At 44.4% G+C, this 21172-nt stretch overlaps 1 protein-coding gene and 1 long non-coding RNA gene across 12 annotated transcripts in view; one reads left to right on the top strand and one right to left on the bottom strand.

The window, feature by feature from the left end:
• The window catches only part of LOC110078583 (uncharacterized), a 301586-nt gene that overhangs the window by 141549 nt on the left and 138865 nt on the right, over positions 1 to 21172 (top strand). The gene's annotated exons all lie outside the window — the stretch shown is intronic.
• Positions 1 to 21172, bottom strand: part of PLEKHA4 (pleckstrin homology domain containing A4) — a 58648-nt gene that overhangs the window by 28488 nt on the left and 8988 nt on the right. For 6 of the 11 annotated variants that reach the window (XM_020792716.3, XM_078377009.1, XM_072976686.2 and 3 more), the window contains exons 2-4: positions 2281 to 2388; positions 1859 to 1969; positions 730 to 802 (exon numbers count right to left, since the gene is read on the bottom strand). In XM_020792716.3, the coding sequence (XP_020648375.3) occupies positions 730 to 802; positions 1859 to 1969; positions 2281 to 2364 (268 nt within the window). In that variant the 5' untranslated portion in view covers positions 2365 to 2388. Of the gene's footprint in view, positions 1 to 729; positions 803 to 1858; positions 1970 to 2280; positions 2389 to 3726; positions 4862 to 19773; positions 19862 to 21172 lie in introns of those variants that run through there. The other 5 variants (XM_078377008.1, XM_072976689.2, XM_072976687.2 and 2 more) reach the window with 4 other exon arrangements.

The raw sequence follows: 21172 nt of genomic DNA, 5'->3' as shown, positions 1-21172 counted from the left end.
GCAACCTCATACCCTCTAGATTAGAGGATAACTCCCACTGTTTCTATACTGCATGACCATGTTGACTGGGGATGGTGGGAGTTGTAGTCATAGCCAATCACATCTGGAAAGCACCAAGATGAGAAAGCTAATCTACAGAACTTGCAAGCCACTGGGGCTGGCTTTCCCTCAGCTGCAGAGGACTCACTGAGAGCCCATCCCACAGACAGCTGGGGTGGTGAGAAGTGATGGCATCTCTTCAGTCATGGTGCCTAGGTTGCACAGGACTCTCTCCCACACAGGCTGTTCCATTCACCTTGCTCTTGTCCAGACCATATCCAGCTTGTACTGAATTTAAATGTACAGCTTAAACATAAAGAACCTTAAGAAAAGGGTGGCAGGTTGAGGGCTTTGAAGGTTAAGCAACAGATTCCTAGGAAAGTTATTACTTTAACATATTCTAATACTTTGGAACAGGCTCACAGTCTTTCCCATTATGGTGGGCTGTACTGAATTTCCATGTAAACTGCAGGCATTATTTCTGAATTTGCATCCAGATATATATATATCTGGATGCAAATTTACATCCTCTTTTTGGCAATGCTCTTATTTTTATGACGACGACGATGGTGTATAAGTGGCCATCTTACGGTATCCGTGTAACATTTCTGGTTGTCTGATTTTCTCTGGAAGCATAATGACCTGTTTCTGTCTCTGACATATCTCAGATTGAGTAAACAAGTCATTTACCTCGGTAATAGAAGAGGCAATAATTGGAAAGGACAAACCACCGCCTTTTCCAGAGTTTAAGACCTGAGCTATCCTGTTGGAAGAAAAAAAACAGAGGAGGAAAAGGAAAAAAATTAACAACAACATCCCAAGTGGCTATTACAAATACAAATGAACATAGGTTTGGCTACCCCACATCCTACTATTAGCAATTAGAGATTTCTAACAGGATTGGCTTCGGGCGTCAAGGGAGCCTGAACGAAGGACCACCTCAGATGGTAGGTCCTAATGGTTTCACCAGGTACTAGAAGTGGCTTTTAGTGCTGACCATAGTCCTAGCAACTGAGCCTAGCTGCCATTTTAATTCCCCTAAAGCATGTCTGAGCCGCATGTGGCCCACAAGGCCATTTTCAGAAGCCCCGGTGCCCTCCTAGACTTTGTTGGACCTTTCAATCCCTTCCCCCCCCCCCACAGGTCTGCCCTCCCATAGCGAACTGTGCCTTTATAAGTCCTCTATAAAGCAAGACAGGGGATCTCTTGAACCTTGTTTTTGCCAAAACCCTCCACATTTTAAAAAAAAAACTGGAACAGCTTGTGGGGGATCTGTGAGTAAGGATCCCTCAGAACCTCTGCATTTATCCCTCCTGCCATACTGCCTTGGACCAAATACAGTGTTGGGGCTTTGTAGGGGATTAAAATGATAACTCAACCAAGGCAACTGATGCAGAGAATAGGAAGAAGGTGCAGAGAGGATCCCGAGGTGGGCCTCTGGGGATCTCAGTGGCACTAAAACAGGCTAGTCCAATGGATTCAGCAGCTTGAGAAACCCACCCAAGTCAAAATCAGCCAAGTTATTTTGAAATTTAAGGCAGAAAACCTGTCATAATAAATTAAACCTCTTGTTGTCTGTTGCCTTTTAATGACAAAGCATCAGCTCTGCTGGCCAAGGTGACTGTATCATCCTGTCTAACGGTAGGGCCAGGTCTGCCATTCAAGAATATCAGAAGATGAAACTGGCCATCACTGCAACAGTCACTTGCTTGTTTTGCTCTTTCTGTTTACACCCTGCGATTTCATGCAGGGACCTTCTCCTTCCATGGCCCTCAGCCCTCAAGTTAAGGCTTCCCCTTGGTTTCTCTGCATCTTTTACCTGCTTATAAAGCCACCCACGCATGATGACGGGTGAATTGGGGTCTCTCTTGATTGAATTTGCTCTCTTTCCAAATGTGTGCACCTTCTGGACAGACCGGGCAGAGTGTCGCTGTGGGAGATATACAGAGAAGTGAAAAATTAATTAGAGAAGACATCGACAAGGACAGAAGCATCAGTGGAAATGTTTGGGGACTAGGAACCATTGTAAACTTCTTTGCGTAGTTTATAGGGAATTCTTCTTCCCTTGGTGCAAGACTTTTAAAAGGATTTTTAAAAGCGCAAGCTGCAAATGTCAAACTGGCTTTGAAAATAAGCCTGAATGAGTCTCAAATGAGACTCAGGAACTCATGTGGAATGGGATATGTGACATCAACTCCCAGCTTCCTTCTTAGGGAGCCAAGACTGTTTCCAATATCTCACCTTGGTTCCCATGGAGACGGAAGAGATGGTGGCTGTGCTGCTGGCTTGACTTAGGCCGCTCTTAGGCCGGTTCCCTTCTGACATAGCACCCAGCTAACCCAACACTATCTGAAAGAAAGCAGAGGAACGTGAATATCAACATGTTGCTTTGGAGGAACATTCAGTGTCAGAACATCGAGGTTGGAACCATGACTTTGGAGAAGTCCAGTTGTAATGGTGGAGTTGCAGTCTTTTATCTTTAATTAAAAGCTTCCAGTCTCTCTCTCCCCCCCCACTCCCCAGTTTTGAGGCTCCCTAAGAATCCCTTTTGACATGGGGAAGGCTTTGGAGCCTCATGACTGGGGGCAGCCTTTGATGTGCAAAGATCACTACTGCTGGTCCACCAGACATTTCCTGAACCACTCTTGGCATCTGATCCTCCTCAGCCTTGCCCTCTTCTTTCTTCTTGGTCCATTCTCAGTCTCTCCTTCTGTTTTGTCCCATCTAACATTGGTTGTCCCTATACAACTTAGGAAAAGGAGTTTTTGAATTATGACTTCCAGAAGGTTGGTAGGCTGGCTGAGAGATTCTACAACCTGTACTCCAAACCATAATTTCCACAAGCTCTGCTGTAAAAATTATGGGCCAGCTTCCATCTTAGTACCACATACTAATCAAACCATTTTGCTGTCCAAGGCAAAGAACTGAGCTCAGTGGTTTATGGATCTGGATTGGGAGCCAGAGGTTAGGTGTTCGATTCCCACTGTGCCACCTTGACAAGGGCCGGACTCAATGATCCATAGGGTCCCTTCAGCTCTGCAGCTCTAAGATTATAATGATGATATAAAATGTCACCAGCCCATTTCATGCACCATTCCATCACCACTGCGTAAACCATAAACATTAGTGATCTGACAGAATCATCCACCATACCTAGCAAGAAGCTAATTTGGGGGGAAACAATAAAATACATAGCTTTCTCCCAACGTTTCACTGTCATTCTCAACATCTGGCACTCATCCTGTCTGACAGTAAGGCTGCCCTAAGCCTATCTCATAGTACACCTCATCAAACCTTTGTCATGCTAAAATCTATTCAGACTGTAGTATCAGCACAAAATTTGGATTCCTGAGGAAATCCACATTCTCTCTTTCACCATATAAGACCATGTTTCTAGCTCTCATCAGGTCTGAAAATACAACTGAAAACATATAGCCAAGATTTCCAGTTGCAGTCAAAGATCTCTCATGGATCAAGAATCTATCACAATCAAGGTGGAAAGGACTTTTGTACACTGCTCATTGCTCTTCCCATCAAAATGCAGAGCTTTCGAAATGCCTCCCCCCCCCCTCAAAGTCTCCCCAGTGATACTGCACCACTCAATTTTACAAAAAGGCCCTCTAAAGCACAGGATAAAGCAGCACTGTAAGTGTATTAACATCTCTCTTGTGATTTTACCTAACTTACGTTGGGAGTAGAATGTAGATTTTCTGGGCAAAGAACTCAAGTCCTACAGAAGCAGCAGGAGACATAAAAGGGTCATGGGCACCAGTTAAAATGTACTTCTTCGTTTTATCTCAGCCCATATGGATATACAGTGCATTTTGCGTGCTTTGCCGATTCTTCATTTTCTCCTTCCTTAAACGGAGCTGAAAGTCAAAATGGAGTGCAGAAACCTTTAAGCTCCCTCTCCTGTCTGCTCAGCCCCCAGCCAGAGAATTCCCTCTAGTTATTTTTGGATCAAACCCACCTGCTTGTGTCTGGCAAAAGCATCTCTGAAAGAGTGTGGAATTGGTGAGATGGGAAATTCCACCCCTGCCTTTGGCAGTCAGTTTTCAACCAGTTAACCGGTCCTTTGTTCTCAAACACCAGCATCTCCTTTCTTAAAAGGGGATAATTAACACTTTCAGATTTTCTCTGAAATTTGGATTTTAGAATCTTATGCTCCTGCTTTGAGAGCTGGTATCATTGTTCATCTGTTTTTATGGCATGCCTGTTTCCAGTATCTTGTCCTCTGGATATACAGGACCTCTTAACAAACTGCTTAGTTGGCTTGGGTCAGAATATGCCCACCTGCTAGCAGGAGGAGTGGTGCCAGACTGCATGAAATAGAAAAATCATATTTTTCTTTTCCAGGTGATCCTCACTATTTTGTGACTCTTCGAAGTCATGAACCATCCAGTCTCCCTTTGGTTTGTTTCGGAGGCACTGTTGTTTTTATATATTTTTTTTTAATGTTTTGTGCTTCTTTAAAAACATGACAAGGACTCCTAGTTCAATGGTAAAGCATATGCTCTGCATAGAAAGGTCCTTATGCTCAACCCCAACCTCATCTCCAGACTGGGGAAGAATAAATCCTGCCTGACACCTTACGCCACCATGAATGCACACCATCTATTCCAGTTTCAGCTCTTATTTGAAACTTTTGAAATTCAGCAAGGTTGAGCCCAATTAGTCCTCCAGAGGAATACTGAGATCTCCAGGTAGGGCAGGAAAAAGAATATGGCTTGGAAGAACCCTTCAAAGCCATTGCTGCCAGCTCAAGCTGCCAGGACTGGGTTTCAACTGACCAATTGTCCAACATGCTATAGCACAGTTTCCTAAACTCCTCACCCTGGAGAGCAGGGCTACTGCTGGGCTAGAACCATGATACCATGCTCAGTACCTGGGTGTCTTCCTGTGTCCTTAAGCATCAGGATGATCTGAAAGGTTTGCTTAAGCATGCTGTTAAACTGCTTTTACTTCTCAGTGGCTGTAATCCTGTGGCCACTCCTTGAGCCGGCTGTCAGGTGGAACAAGCAGCACGCTTGACAAAATGTTATGGTAGGGCATGTTTCTTGCTCAGGATGCCAGCCAGTAAACCATCCATGCCTTTTCCTTCAGATGATCCCATTCCATGCCCCTCTTCCCATGCATTTTATCTCCCATCCACTTCAGTTATTTATTTATGTATTTAAAATATTTTTACCCCACCTTTCTCCTTAAAAAGGCCCCAAGGCAGCTTAGATCATTTAAAGATAAAAACAATAAGTACACAAATAGCAAAATACCACACACACAAAAAACACACCAGTAAACAAATAGCAATGCCACATTTAGTTGTAGGGCAGTGGCTTAAATTATTGTTGTTTCTTTAATTCTAGAACCCTTGGGTGTCTTGTAGACCTACCAATACCTTCTATTTGCACACAGATCAGAGCTTTGAAACTTTTTAAAGTATGGGCAGCATAGTATTAAATTTTCATGCACTCCATCTGTTTAAATTTAAGCAGTGAACTGCCACAAAGAAGCCAGCAGAGGGATTTGCTGTAACATGGCTGATGTGAGACAGCAAAGGCCTATGCTGACTTCTTGACTTGCAGGAAAAATTTTGCTGAGATTTATGTTGATGGAGATAAGGTGGCAGCATTCAGGCCTAAAGTTCCCCAATCTTCTAGCCACCACAGCGTGGATATTGCTAGTTCTACTGCATACAGTATATCACAGACGTGAGTACATTTCATAAATATTTTAGTATATCTTTTCATGTGACAACACTGAAGAAATGACACTTGGCTACAATGTAAAGCAGTGAGTAGACAGCTTGTATAACAGCGTAAATGTGCTGTCCCCTCAAAATAATGTAACACACAGCCATTAATGTCTAAACTGCTGGCAACAAGAGTACAGACCTAAATGACAATGTCCAAATTGGGCCCAAGTAGCCGTTTTCCCTCCCTGGTGTCATGAGACCCGTTAGTGTCACAAGTCTCAGGTGTGAAGGGGGAGCAGGTGTTATCGCTCTCACTCTCTCAGACTGGTCACTGGAAGTTCCACATGGCACCTCATGATAATGAACTATCTGAGGATCTGAAAAAACGAATTGTGGCTCTACATCAGGCTTGTCCAACCTGCGGCCCGAGGGCCGCACGCGGCCCAGGTCGGCTCATAATGCGGCCCAGTGCAATTTTTTATTTTTAAAGAAATTCCAAAGTTTCAAGTTACACTGCCTGCACTGGGGGAGAGGGAAGGAAGGAAGGAGTGGGAGGAGAGGGGAGGGGGGCTGTGTGACTGCATTGTGCCATCCCCGTCAATAGGTGGACCCCCTCCCAGCCCCATAATGCTGCCGGAGTTGAAGCTGGCAGCCTCTGCTGTCTGAGATCGCAGCTGCCGGTAAGTGCACTTGGAGTGGGGCTGCGGAGGACGGCTAGGGTTGCCCCCCCATGCGGCCCAAACCAAATGTATGTGCGGCCCAAACCAAATTTTCATCTTCTAATGTGGCCCAGGGAAGGTGAAAGGTTGGACACCCCTGCTCTACATAAAGATGGCTTAGGCTACAAGAAGATTGTCAAAACCCTGAAACTGAGGTGTAGCACAGTGGCCAAGACCATACAGCGATTTAACAGGACAGGTTCCACTCAGAACTGGCCTTGCCATGGTCGACCAAAGAAGTTGAGTGCCCATGCTCAGCATCATATCCAGAGGTTGGCTTTGGGAAATAGATGTATGAGTGCTGCCAGCATTGCTGCAGAGATTGAAGGGGGGGGGGGTCAGCCTGTCAGTGCTCAGACCATACGCCACACACTGCATCAAATTGGTCTCCAGGGCTGTCGTCCCAGAAGGAAGCCTCTTCTAAAGATGATGCACAAGAAAGCCTGCTTGTGGTGTACTGCAGACTATCAGACTAAGGACATGGATTTCTGGAACCATGTCCTGTGGTCTGATGACACCAAGATAAACTTATTTGGTTCAGACGGTATCAAGTGTGTGTGTGGTGGCAACCAGGTGAGGAGTACAAAAACAAGTGTGTCATGCCTACAGTCAAGCATGGTGGTGGAAGTGTCATGGTCTGGGGCTGCGTGAGTGCTGCCAGCACTGGGGAGCTACAGTTTATTGAGGGAACCATGAATGCCAACATGTACTGTGACCTATTGAAGCAGAGCATAATCTCCTCCCTTCAGAGACTGGGCCGCATGGCAGGATTCCAACATGATAACGCCCCCAAACACACCTCCAAAGCAAACACTGCTTTGCTAAAGAAGCTGAGGATAAAGGTGATGGGCTGGCCAAGCATGTCTCCAGACCTAATCCCTACTGAGCATCTGTGGGGCATCCTGAAATGGAAGTGGAGGTGCGCAAGGTCTCTAACATCCACCAGCTCTGTGATAGCATCATGGAGGCGTGGAAGAGGACTCCAATGGCAACCTGTGAAGCTCTGGTGAACTCTATGCCCAAGAGGGTTAAGGCAGTGCTGGGAAATAATGGTGGCCTCACAAAATATCGAAACTTTGTGCCCAATTTAGACACTGTCACTTAGGGGTGTACTCACTTTCGTTGCCAGTGGTTTAGACATTAATGGCTCTGTGCTGCATTATTTTGAGGAGACAGCACATTTACTCACTTCTCCGATATACTGTATAGGTTGCTATTTGGATAATGGATTTGCTATTAGTACACAGGATTCTGGTGCCAGGCTAGGTTTTCAGAGTTATGAGTTAAGAACACAAAGTGCCACGGCCCACAAAGCAAATTTCTACTTCACATGATGGACACCTCATTCAAAGTGTTTCATTTTTGTGAGACCCCCACTGATGTGAAAGTATTGTTTAAAGACTGCAGACTGGATGCAGGCTATGCTTTCTCTCTGAAACCAATGGCAATGTCATAGATTTCATGGAAATTGTAGAATGAAATTAATCCATGTCTGACACATCCCATTAATTTCAGTGAGATACCTGCACAACTAACTTGGCTGGGGCTCAGCCTGTAGAAAGGATATTTTTAAAATAATTATCAAATGGTGAACTGGATCACTGACCCTACTCCATGTGGTTAGTCTCCCCCCCCCCCGCCCCAGCAATTACTTCAAGGCACCAATTGAGACCCTTCCCAAACTGAGAAACTTCCCAAATGGATCAGGAAGAAGCAATGTGCCCATGGCTTTCCTTTCCTTTTCCACACATGCCTTCATTTGTTATTTCTGTTGTTTCATAAATCTTGACTTAAGGACTCCTTCCTAAGCAGAAGGTCCACTCCGCTTGATGAAGCATGCCTGAACCCTGCTAGCGTGCCAGCAACCTTCTAGGTCTCAGCAAAGAAAGATTTTCACCAAGAGACCTCTTGGGAAAACAAGCTTTTTGCAGCTCACATATCCCCAGCCAGTTGAGTCACACCGGCAGAAAAATGTAGAGACCCGCAGTTCAAGGAAATTCTTTTCCAGAACTCTGCACATACCCTAACAGATGCTTTTAAGCAAGGATGGCTGGGGCTGAGCATGAGATTTTAAATTATTACCATATATATGTGAAGCACGTGCTCTACCACACTCTCTTTCTCTGCTTCATATGAAGCACGTGTTCTACCACCGAACTATAAAGTGCCTCCTCAACCAACATCTTTCAACAAGGCCAATTTTCTTAGCAGAAAGACACAGCGTAGCCCTGTTGGGCTGGCTCAAAAGAAGGTATGGCTGCCTATAATTAGATTTCTTTGGTGCACAAGGAGGTAGGGACTCACCCCTGTTCAAGTTACAGAAAGGGGGAGTTCAGAGGGCTGCTGGAACAATGGAAAGCTCGTTAGCCCCCAGGCTGTGAATTCTTGGTGCTAAGCTCCCTTCAGTGACCCACCACCTAAGGCAAAATAGGCAGCTGTGGGTATTATGTTGCTCCCACACATCTCAAGCAAGCAGGGGGGGGGCTGAGTTTCTTGGGCCAAAGAAGCCTCATCCTTGATAACAGGAAATTCTAGATTGGTTGTGGTAAAGGATTTGGCAGGGAACTAAAGCTGACTTCCTTGGTGGATGCATGCCTGAATACACCCACCCACCACCATCCACACACACATATATATAGGAAAAATGGAAATACTGGGGCCAGTATGAAAATTCTTTGCAAAGCTGAACAATATGCATGCAAAGCTCATTATCATTTTGCTTCCAGAGTAATTTGGGGGGGGGGAGTACCACCTTAGCTGTGTTAAGTCACCCCTCCACTACTGGGGTAGCAGGAAACCACTGTGACAATTCCATCTTAAAGGAGCAGACTCAAATCTTTATATGTATATATTTTTAAAGTACTGTACTAATTCAGCAATAAAGTGGTGATGTTGTATCTATTATTGTATTCGGTTGCATTGCACATTTTTTCTCTGAGCAGGGGGTACCTCATCCTACAGCACAGGCATATGTCTGGGCTTGTTGGTGATCTGCCAGGGTCATAATGTCACCTGGCTTGAGATTTTAATCTTTTTAAAATGCAAGATTCTTGTGTCATTCATTAACCTTTGGTGAGCAGTTTCTCTCTATTTAACCCATTTCAGACAGCCATTGTGCAGATAAAACCTAAGGGGGGGGGGGGCTTGCAGCAGCTCAATATATTTTGCTGCCTGAGATGACGGGCAATACACTCCATACAGAATCTGACTAGACTGGCAAGTGTTGGACTAGGATAGGTAACAAGTGATCTGAACTGGGGAGGGGAGGGATTAATGTATAATAGCCCAAGTGCATTATCTTCCTGTCATCTTTTTTTAGATTTACATATGGATTGGTAATCATAGACTTCTTTCCTTCTATTTTCTCTGAAGTTGCTTTCTGATTCTTCTTCCTCCCAGTTAATAAAATGGCTGTCAGCAGACCTTTATGCATAGAAGTTACCAAAAAGGGGTTTCTGTAATTAGGTTTAGCAAAATGTTGTCCTTCCTCTGCTGGTGCTGGTCATGAGCCACCTCCTATAGTAATGACCTATAAGTCTCCAGACACATCTAGAGCTTGGAAATAATACATTGCAAATGATGAATTGTTTTTTCGCAGCATTGAAGATTATATTGTGGTTGTAGCATATGGCTGAAATCCTCCTGCTTACCATAGTAAGTTGCAATAGAGTAGGCCCATTGAATCTGTGGGGATTTGGTTAGTCAACGCCTCTGTAAGTTCCATTGATTCAAGGTCTACTCTAGTTGCAATTAAAGGATACTGTGACTCTTTTTTCTGGTGTAACTATCATTGGTTTCGCAATTCTGTCTATACACAAGTGTGTGGCTTTGTTACTTAGATGTGTTTTGTGCCCACAGGCCTGTAGCTGATAGCATCCTGGTGTTTTTTAAAAAAACATAACAGAGAGTAACTGAACTATCTCTGGAGGCAAAAATGTTGAAACTGAGGCTCTCTTACTTTGGGAGCCATGAGAAGACAGGATTCTGTGGAAAAGATGATGGTGCTGAAAAAAGGATGAAGGCAGCAGGAAACGAGGAGGATCAAATATGAGATGGACTGATTCCCCCTAAAGGAACCCACAGGCTTGAGTTTACAAGAGCTGAGCAGGGCTGTTGAGGACAGGACATTTTGGAGATTGCTCATTCATAGGGTCAGCATAAGTCCAGGAGGCAACTTGACCGCACGTAACAACAACAACCAATTAAAATGTAGCTGTCCAAGCTCTGATCATATCTAGTTTGAGGCTTTCTACGCGATGACTTAGAAAGTGAGGTAAAATGTCAGGCATGGGATGAAGAGATTATATGCTTAGCTGCTGTTCTGCATTGTTAATCCAATGCATTCAGCATAAGCAGAGGTTGCCAATTTTTTAAAACTGCTTCTCTCCCTGTGCTTGCAGCAGTCCCGTGGTCTGCAGACATTAGTTGGTGATCTTTGCTTAGATTCAAAGTTACAGTGAGATGTCCATGGTTGCTTTGTTGTTGTTTAGTCGTTAAGTCATGTCCGACTGATTCTTTGTGACCCCATGGACCAGAGCACGCCAGGCCCTCCTGTCTTCCACTGCCTCCCGGAGTTGGGTCAAATTCATGTTGGTAGCTTCGATGACACTGTCCATCCATCTCATCCTCTGTCATCCCCTTCTCCTCTTTCCTTCGCACTTTCCCAAAATCAGGGTCTTTTCCAAGGAGTCTTCTCTTCTCATGAGATGGCCAAAGTATTGGAGCCTCAGCTTCAGGATCTGTCCTTCCAGGGAGCACTCAGGGTTGAGATTTCCTTCAAAATGGATAGATTTGTCCATGCTTGCCCGCACGCTCTCAAATCAAACTACTTTTAAAGGGAGAGGAAGAGCAGACCAGAACTGTATTTTATTCCCCTCCACGAGGTCATTTGGCAGTCCCCATATGCCTTGCAACAGTACATGGGTGTGGTACCACAGCAACTGTTCTGGGGAATTGTACAGATGAAACATTTCAGTGGAAGGAAGAACCATCTGATATCACTTTAGATAAAAGAATGGTTCTCCCTATTCCTTTAAAAAGAACTAATTTATTAGTTATTCATTTGTTATATTTGTAGTGTGCCTTTCTTCCAGTGGGCTCACAGTGGAATATGTGAACTTTCATATATATGGAGGTCCAGTTCCTATATATATACAGTATAGGTAATCATAGTTCCCCCTTGCTTCCCCACAGCCCTCTTGGAGCTCCCCCACTCCTAATTGGGGGGTGGGTGGGATAGCTTAGTGGTTTAGGCATCTGGCTGTGAGTCAGAAGGTGGGAGTTTGATTCCCCGATATGCCTCCCTGACAGAGGCTGGACTCGATGCTCGATAGAGTCTCTTCCAGGTCTGCAGTTCTAAAATGATTATCATTATAAACATGTTCTGCTCTTAGAGGCTTCCAAATGCCACAGTTTACACATAAAACAGGTTGCAGAACCTCCCCCCCCATCCAACCTCTTCCAAGCCCCAAATCAAAACCAGAAACAAACATCTGGGCATTTCCATATCTGAATTTTTGTTTTTGCTTGTACGGTACTAGTTTTGAGTGCAGCTTGGTCTCTCATAATTGCAGGGAGGGGGGGAACGCAAATCTTTGGCCCCAGGCCCACCAAAGACACCCACCCCTGCTGCGTGCCAATATGAAGATCAATCAAGTCCATTTGTTTTTATTTATTCTGTGCAATGCCTGCATAAGCGACTGGTTTTGGACTGGAGCACCCAGAACTCCAAAACAACAAGGTGTCCTGGATAGAGTTGTAATCCAGGACATGAACTTTTTCAAACTCTGATTCTACAGCACATGATGGCCTTCTTATAAGAGGGTAGCTCTTGTCGTTCCTCTCCAGCGCCCTCCCACTCTCTCTTGCCCCCTCCCCAGTGAATTTCCCATCTTTCTCTAAGGCTCCAGGCAAGGTCAACCAGCCAGCAAGCAAGTGACGTGCAGCTCCTTGCGCTCAGTGTGGGAGGTTGAATAAGGACCTTCACAAACCGGCAGCACAATGTCCCTCTGGCTCTGGAGAGTCAGGGTCGCCGGCATCAATGCCCCATTCATCTGCCTGGCGTCATTTGCAAGAGTGAGAGGTGGGAGGAAAGAACGGAATGCAAGGGGGCAAAGTATGCCACAGAGTTATAGGGGTGCCCTCTGGCCTGGGAGCAGGAGACAAAAAAGCCATTCCCAGCCAAGGCCACGCATGAGGGGAGTTTTGCATCAAGAGACACCGGATGGAAGACCACATCCGGCATACACCAAATATACCATTCATTGTTCTCTACATCCCTGCTTTTGTGAATTGCAATGCTATGTAAACTGATTGTCTTTCTGCTGGTCATTCATAGAAATCAGTGGAGTGTCTAATGGAGGTTAACTATCATACAACTGGTGGTGGACAAAGATCCCAGGCTGGCTTTTTTTTCCTACCGGGGATGGTGTACTATAAATGATACCTTTGGGTGCTTTTTTAATGAAACTGCAAACTGCACCTTCTGTAGTGGACAAGTCTACAAGGATCCTAGACAGGGCTGGTGGACTTTAAATAGATACCTCAACATCTTTGTGTTGTTGCTTTTTTTTAAATGAAGCTGCAAACTGCATATTCTAAGTCACAACGTGTTATCACAGTTTGACACAGATCTAAACTCTCGTCAAACCATCCTAAAGAATCCTGTTTTTTTTTAGTTTGGTAAGATGCTTATAGAGTGACTATATGGAAAAAACAGATTGTATTTGGGATAACTTGTAGAGCAGTCTACAGCAAGCGATTTCTCGGTGATGATACAACATATGAGGAATTGCGCTCTAGCCCAGCGTCTACATGTGCTCAAGCTGAACCTTTTCAGCCAAGCTGTAGGGGTACTACTTTTTTTAGGGTTGGGCTGAAGCAATTCCCTGACAGACCGAAGGAGATCACTCCCTGCAAAGAGGCTCTTTCTGGTGCAATCGGGTGCACACCTTTCCCACTGTCTTATTGCACCCATGCTTTTTAGCTAGAGAACTCTAGTACCCTCCCTGAACTGCAGCAAAGAATTCTAAGTTCCTTGTTTTGTCATATGTCATCAAGTTGCATCCAATTTATGATGACTTTCGTGGGGTTTTCAAGGCAAATGAGATATTTAGGAGTGGTTTTATCCTTGCTAATCCCTAGCCAGTCTCCATGGCCAAGTAGGGGGTTTGAAACCAGTTGTCCTGCATCCTTTCTCCACTACACCACACTGGCTGGGGCACGTGGAGGGAGCCTCCCCAAAGAGTGAGAAAGCATTGTGAGCCTACTTTGGCATCCCCTGGGCAATGGTGTGCAGCTGGACAATCCTTCACTTCCAAAAGGGCTGCACTGGATCAGCAGTGGATCCACCCACCTCACAGAAGCCAACCCCCTCTGCCTAGATGGTGGCTGAAGTCGAGGAAAAGCTTCTGCACACATCTCAAGCTCCGACCACTTCCGTCCAAAAGTAGTCTGATTGTCTTCACATTAACTGTTTTTTAATTTTGCCTGTAGTTCATGGGAGTCCATGATTTTGAAGCGTGCAGTGCTCTGATATGAACAAATAAAGATCACACAGGCTCTCCTAATTTTCCCTAAGTCCGAATCCCACGACTCTATAGAAGGCAGCCATGGCAAATAAATTGGTAATCCAACTGTTATAACTTATAATGTAGGCATACTCTCAGTAGTCTGCCTGTAAGAACAACGGCCCTGATCAGATTTTTTTAAGGTTTTTCTTCCTGCCCCCAACTCTTCCCTTGAATTTGATATCATCTAACTTTGAAAAAAGAGTTCTGGCAAACTCAAAAGCTCTCCTAAACAGAGACCTGATAAAGGTACTACCCAGACCACAGTTTTATAACTACAGGAGAGTTAGTGGAAGTAGGTAGTAGCCGTTATCCAAAGGATTTTGAATCACAGAATTCTAAAAGTAGGAGAAGGGAAATCAAACTTATGAGCCTAGGCTGGAGAAGAAGAACAAACAGCAACACAGTATTGCCTAGTCAAAAAAAAAAAGGCTTAGAATTTGGGACACTGAACTGATGTTTTTGTGTTATAGCTGTACTCTGGTCAGGTAGGGACAAGGAGGTATTCACAGTCATCCCCGACCCCTGGTCATGTTAGATGGGGCTGATGGGGGTTGGATCCCTCCAAAAGGCTGCCACAGTAGCAACAGCAACAACACCTGGAGAACGCTGGCTTACCATCCTCGGAGCAAACAGTTTCTAGGTCCATTCACAATACCATATGAACAATAGCAAGTGAATCAAAGCAAAGCAAAGTGTGCTGCTTATATACCGCCCCATAGCGCTTCAAGCACTCTCTGGGCGGTTTACAATTTAATTATGCAGGCTACACAGAATCAATCTCATAAACGCTGTGACGTTTTCTTAACTGTTAAAATCAAGTTGTCTTTGAGGGAGAGAGCAAAAGCATAGGTTGAATATGTCATTACAACCCAAACTCTAGTATGACAAACCTTTCCACAGCAGTGTCTTCTTTAGTCAGAAACACACACACACACACACACACACACACACACACACACACACACACACACAGAGGGTAACTCAATTCCATCCCTCTAGACACACATACACAGCAGGCCCCAGCAGAAATTCTAAAATGCCCTCGCACCGTGCCTTAGCTACGGCACTTCATAGTTTGGCCAAAGGTCAGGGTGAGATGAAATGTTTGCATGGTCAAATTAGTTTTTGCAGCTGTCTGGTAGGTTTAACTCTTCCCCATCTGCTCTTGGTTTGTGGAGGTGGGAGGAAGGAGGGCTTCCAAGCAGAGAGCTCCTAGGAATGCCAGTTAAAAGATATTGAGCTCAATCCAATAGTTAGTCCCAGCTAGAGCAGCCTCATTGATGAATGGGGCTTGTTAAGTCAACTCTTACGTAAGCCTCCTTGATTCAATGGGTCTGCTGGGATCAACAACTGGATTTTGCCCACTGTCCTTCTATTTCTGTCATTCCTTTGCTTAAAAAAGGATTTCCTTGGTGGTAAATCAATTTATGGTGGCAGGACAAAAGAGTCATGGGAGAACGCAGCAAATCTGTAGACGGAATGGAAGACTAATGTCCTTCGGACCCCTGTGTTTGAGACTGAACTGGTGCAAAATAAAAACCTCACCTAGAAGCACCCAGAGAAAATATTGTCACAGGCTTTTAAAAAGTTGTACAGTAGGGACCAGAGCGTCTGCTGACATCTGCCAAACCACTTTGCAATCATATGCTAGGGTTGGGATGGAGCGTAGGAGACAGTCTTAAGGTGTTAAGATTTTTCTAGGGTTGCCATTCAAGCAGTGGGGGGAAAACATAACAAGAAACCAGTGTGTGTGGCAGACAACGTATCTTGTGCTTCCTAAATTAGAAGAATATCGTGTCACCTGTACTGAACTGAGTTGCCTAGTATGGAGATACCGTACATCTCAGGGTCAGCATCACTGGAGGAATAAAATGTTTGCTTGTTCTGTAGAAAGTGCCTTTAAAACCTAGCCATCCATTTAACATTAGGCCTTCAGTAGCAAGCTGTTTGTATATGTCATATGCCTGCCTCCTTCCCAGACTTTGCCTGCTCTGCCTCTCTGACATCACAAAGCTCCACCTCCCGGGCCAAAAATCCACTGACCTGGCAATGCTATGGCTGGAGTATGTTTCAACTGCTAGTGAGTCTCTACGCAAGTCATAACATGGCTTGCATAATAGCTCGGTGGTTTAGGCATCTGACTACGGAGCTAGAGGCTGGGAGTTTGATTCCCCACTGTGCCTCCTTGACAGGGCCTGGACTTGATGATCCAGCTGATGGTGATGATGATGAAGAAAATTATGACGATCATAAACCCTATTATCTCTTCCCACATATCTTGCTTATCTCGTCGTGTGGTTCAAGAAATCACAACAGCAAGAACAAGAAAATGAAACTTCAGATAATTTTTTTGGAAAACATCTTTCTCAATGGGAACGATTCCCAACCACTAAAACACACACACATGGAACACATTATGTCAGAAGAGGCCATTCAAATCAATTTTTAAGCAAAGCTCTGCTGTGCTAGATTTCTGCACATTTCATCCCTCAAGAATCCACATGAAGGATGAATTTTGTAATGTCTTCCACATGGATAGGTACTGTACCACCAGTCCTTCCCATGAGGGCAGATAGAAGAGGACTGTCTTTAAACTGGGACAGGCAATCAATTTATTTCTCATAGTAATAGCTTTATTATGTGGGGAATTAATGAACTAAATTAGTTTCTTTCACACTAATACTAACAGGTACTCATTGTACAGCATCAGGGATTCAAAGCCTTAATGTTATGAATTTTTGTTGTTGCTGTTTAGTCGTTAAGTTGTGTCTGACTCTTTGTGACCCCATGGACCAGAGCACTCCAGGCCCTCCTGTCTTCCACTGTCTCCTGGAATTTGGTCAAATTCATGTTGGTAGCTTCAGTGATCTGTCCTTCCAGGATCTGTCCTTCCAGTGAGCACTCAGGCTTGATCTCCTTTAGAACGGATAGGTTTGTTCTCCTTGCAGTCCAGAGGACTCTCAAGAGTCTCCTCCAGCACCACAATTCAAAAGCATCAATTCTTCACCAGTCAGCCTTCTTTATGATCCAGCTCTCACTTTCATACATCACTACTGGAAAAACCATAGCTTCGACTACGCATATCTTTGTCATCAAGGTGATGGCTTTGCTCTTCTAAGATGCTGTCTAGGTTTGTTATCACCTTCCTCCCAAGAAGCAGGCGTCTTTTAATTTCATGACTGCTGTCCCCATCTGCAGTGATCATGGAGCCCAAGAAGGTAAAATCTGTCACTGCCTCCATATCTTCCCCTTCTATTTCCAGAAGATGATGGGTCCAGTGGCCATGATATTAGTTTTTTTCATGTTGAGCTTCAGGCCATTTTTTGCACTCTCCTCTTTCACCCTCATTACAAGGTTCCTTAATTCCTCCTCATTTTCTGCCATCAGAATGGTATCGTCTGCATATCGGAGGTTGTTGATATTTCTTCCAGCAATCTTAATTCCGGCTTGGGATTCCTCCAGTCCAGCCTTTCGCATGATGTATTCTGCATATGTTAAATAAGTAGGGGGACAATATACAGTGCTGTCGTACTCCTTTCCCAATTTTGAACCAATCAGTTGTTCCATATTTAGTTCTAACTGTCCCACATATAGATTTCTCAGGAGATAGATAAGGTGGTCAGGCACTCCCATTTCTTTAAGGACTTGCCATAGTTTGCTATGGTCCACACAGTCAAAGGCTTTTGCGTAGTCAACAAAGCAGAAGTAGATGTTTTTTCTGGGACTCTCTGGCTTTCTCCATAATCCTGCACATGTTAGCAATTTGGTCTCTAGTTCCTCTGCCCCTTTGAAATCCAGCTTGTGCTTCTGGGAGTTCTCGGTCCGCATACTGCTGAAGCCTACCTTGGAGGATTTTGAGCATAACCTTGCTAGCGTGTGAAATGAGTGCAATTGTACAGTAGTTGGAGCATTCTTTGGCACTGCCTTTCTTTGGGATTGGGATGTAGACTGATCTTTTCCAATCCTCTGGCCACTGCTGAGTTTTCCAAACTTGCTGGCATTACTGTATATTATGCATTAGCCAACTGCAATTCTTACAATCAACCTGTAAGGTTAAGTTAGCATTACTATTCCCGTGCTGCAGACTGAGGCCAAAAGCCCTCTAATGAATTCACAGAAGTGAGATTTGACCCACTGATTTCTTGATTTGTAGCCTCTCAGGTATCAGTATATACTAGCTTTCATTACCATTATTAGTTTTTTGGCATGCAGCTGTAACGGATGCTATTTATTTATTTATTCATTCATTCATTTAATAAAATGTACAACCTATCCCTTTATTCTGACAGATTCCAGGACGGCATACAATAATAGAAGTTGCATACAAGGAAAACAACACACCCTATTTCCTAAAACAACAAGACTAAGACTCTGATTTAGGGCCAAATGATATAATTAGCATATAATTAGAAGCAGGGTGTTTTTAAGAGAGAGAAAAAAAACAGTTTATTTTACCAGGATTTCGCTTCAAGTCTGCATTTGAAAAATCAGCCTGCATTTGTCTTGTTATTGGCCAGCTGGGAGATATCACAGCTTCATTTACATGCCTAATATTAGAGGCACCTTGCCCTTAAAGACTGCTGTACCTGGAAGGATAATGCTATTCAAGAGTTGGGGTGCTACTGCAGAAAAGGCCTTCCCTTATACAAATACAGAATTCAATACAGCTTCCTGTCCAAACATATTTATATACTCTCTAAGCAAATGAAAGACAATTGAAAATGTACATAATTTCATGTTTACCAAGCCGGAAGCAAAAGCTATTCAGACATTTCTATTTCAACAAATCAGACACAAGATGAGCAGAACTAGACTGAGATGCTATATGTCATTTCAGTGCCTGAGTAAGGATATTAAATTATGTCTCCCATCATGATGGTGTCCCCACACTCTATCTCATAGCACTGCTGGCAGTGGACTTAAAACTTTCCTATAACCTGCAAAGTGCCAGACATGTTTTTTTAGTACGATTAGTCCCACTGCTTAAGGAAGAAGTCAGGTCTGCACTATGATTCAACTGTTAATCAATCAACACTATGGGTTAATTGGTTAACGTTTACAGCAATAGGTTAGACTGCAGCCAAGCAAAGACCAAACCCCATTCATTCCAAAACGGAGAGTGCTAAATACCGTAAATGGCAGCAGGAGGCTAGGAGCATCTAATGACATGCATTCAGAGTTTAGAAATACTAGATGTTTGAATGACAATTCCAGAATCTCCCAACTAGCATTAGAGCTTGGAAGACTTACATTTAAAAAATCATTCCCAGAATCTCCCAGCCAGATTTTAAAATAACAATAAAATAATCATGCACCGTAAAGTCAATTCTATATTATGGTGATCTTTTCCAGGTACATAATACACAGAGGTATTCGGATGACCCTTCTTCTGGGGGCATTCTGGGACTGTGCAACTTGCCCAAGGCCAAATAGGCTGACTCTACTCTGTAGTGGGGAAATCAGACTCCCAACCACTGACTCCACAGCCAGATACCCAAACCATTGAGCTACCCAGCCAGCTCCTAGCTAGATCTCAAGGGTGGAAAAATCTGCTCTTTTAGATTACAGCTCCTAGAACCACCCACCCAGCAACAGACCTCAGAAGACTAGAAGATCATCATTTCCCAAGCTCTGAGTCTGCTCTGCTAATATGCTCAGGAACCCTCCTTGAACCAAGACACAACCCCATCTCCTCCCCCACCACAGCCCAAACCAAACAGACCTCCTCCTTATTTCCTTGTGTCATCATTACCTCTGACAGGCAGCACCACTCTGGGTCCACGGATGTGTGGGTCTTTGACCACTGCTATGGGTGTGCCTCTGCAACCTCGGGGCTTGTCCTGCGGGGAGGGAGTGCAGTTGTGTGGGGTGGGATGAGGGATGGTGAAATAGTTTTCAGTACTTTCTCTGCTATTGGACTCCTTTATTTATTCATCCCCTGGCATTTGAACACGGCAGCTGAGACAAAAGGAGCCGGGGCAGCTGGTCGGGCGGGGGCGAAGGAGCATATTTTGCATCAGTCACAGAGGTTTGTGTGTCCGCATAACCCCGGCCCCACCCAGGACTCCAAAAGATTTTTCCGGGCACTTTAACCCCTTCGGGATCAGGGGAGAAAGGGGGGGAGAGAGAAATAAGACTACAGCGTGAACAAGCTTGCAGCTATAACTAAGTAGTCAACTTCGTCTTGTTTTTCTCTATGAACAGGGCAACAAATTAAGCTTTCCTCCATTGCTTTATTTCAGGGTTGTTGTTTTTTTTAAAAAAGGCCTTTTAAGGCCTTAAACCTTCTCCCCGACCCCAAGCAAGGAATCTGAGGTACAAGGCCAATTTGCATTTGAGGGGTAATTTGGAGGGGGGTATTTTGGGGTTCAGAGGTTCAGCAGAGCTGGGGGTTCCATGAAGCCGATGGTCCCCATTTCTCTCACCCCTACTTTGTTCCCATTCCAGTGGGGGTTGGGGATTTTCCCCTTGATTCATTTCTTCAGGTCTGGCAAAATCACAGGAACCATGCTGTTTGGTTGCAATCCTGTCCCCAGGCCAGCTCAGGAGCCTGGTACCTTCATTGCATTACACGGAGAAGGTTATTAAAGCTCAGCAGTCCTGGCTTGGGGTCCCAGACATGGAGAGACATCATAAGCGTTGCTGTGCTTAATGCTACCCTCTGAAGACAGGAGTGTGTGCAACACCTTAGCATCAGCCAGTCCACAGTAGAGATAGTGGTTCACTATGGTGTGACAGTCAGCTTTGTACTACAGGCACTCATCATGACACTTCATATGGAAGAACTAAAAAATACAGGCAGCAGTCTTGATCTGTACCAATAAGTCAATACATACTAGCAGTTTTCATCTCCATCCAGAGCAGGTCTTTTGTACAGCTAATGGGTCTTAACTGCTCATTTGGGACTAGGGCAACCCAAATAATTTGCCATGCCACAGGAATAGCTTTTAACAATATATTATTGCTGGGAACAGATGACAATCTCCCTCTGCTGATTAAAAATGTCTCACAGTTTTGACCATCTGAGTCTTGACTCCACTGCACCACTGGAAGTTCATCAGGGAACCAGTAAAGTAGATGAACCGGCCTTAGAGGATGATGAGTCTTGGACCTAGGACCACCAACGCCGGAGATAAAACTTGGAAGGCCAC

This window comes from Pogona vitticeps, chromosome 6 (assembly GCF_051106095.1).
Source record: "Pogona vitticeps strain Pit_001003342236 chromosome 6, PviZW2.1, whole genome shotgun sequence".
NCBI classification, from domain to species: Eukaryota; Metazoa; Chordata; class Lepidosauria; order Squamata; family Agamidae; genus Pogona; species Pogona vitticeps.
Note: the sequence above shows the minus strand (reverse complement) of the source record. Positions and strands in the feature narration are given on the sequence as shown.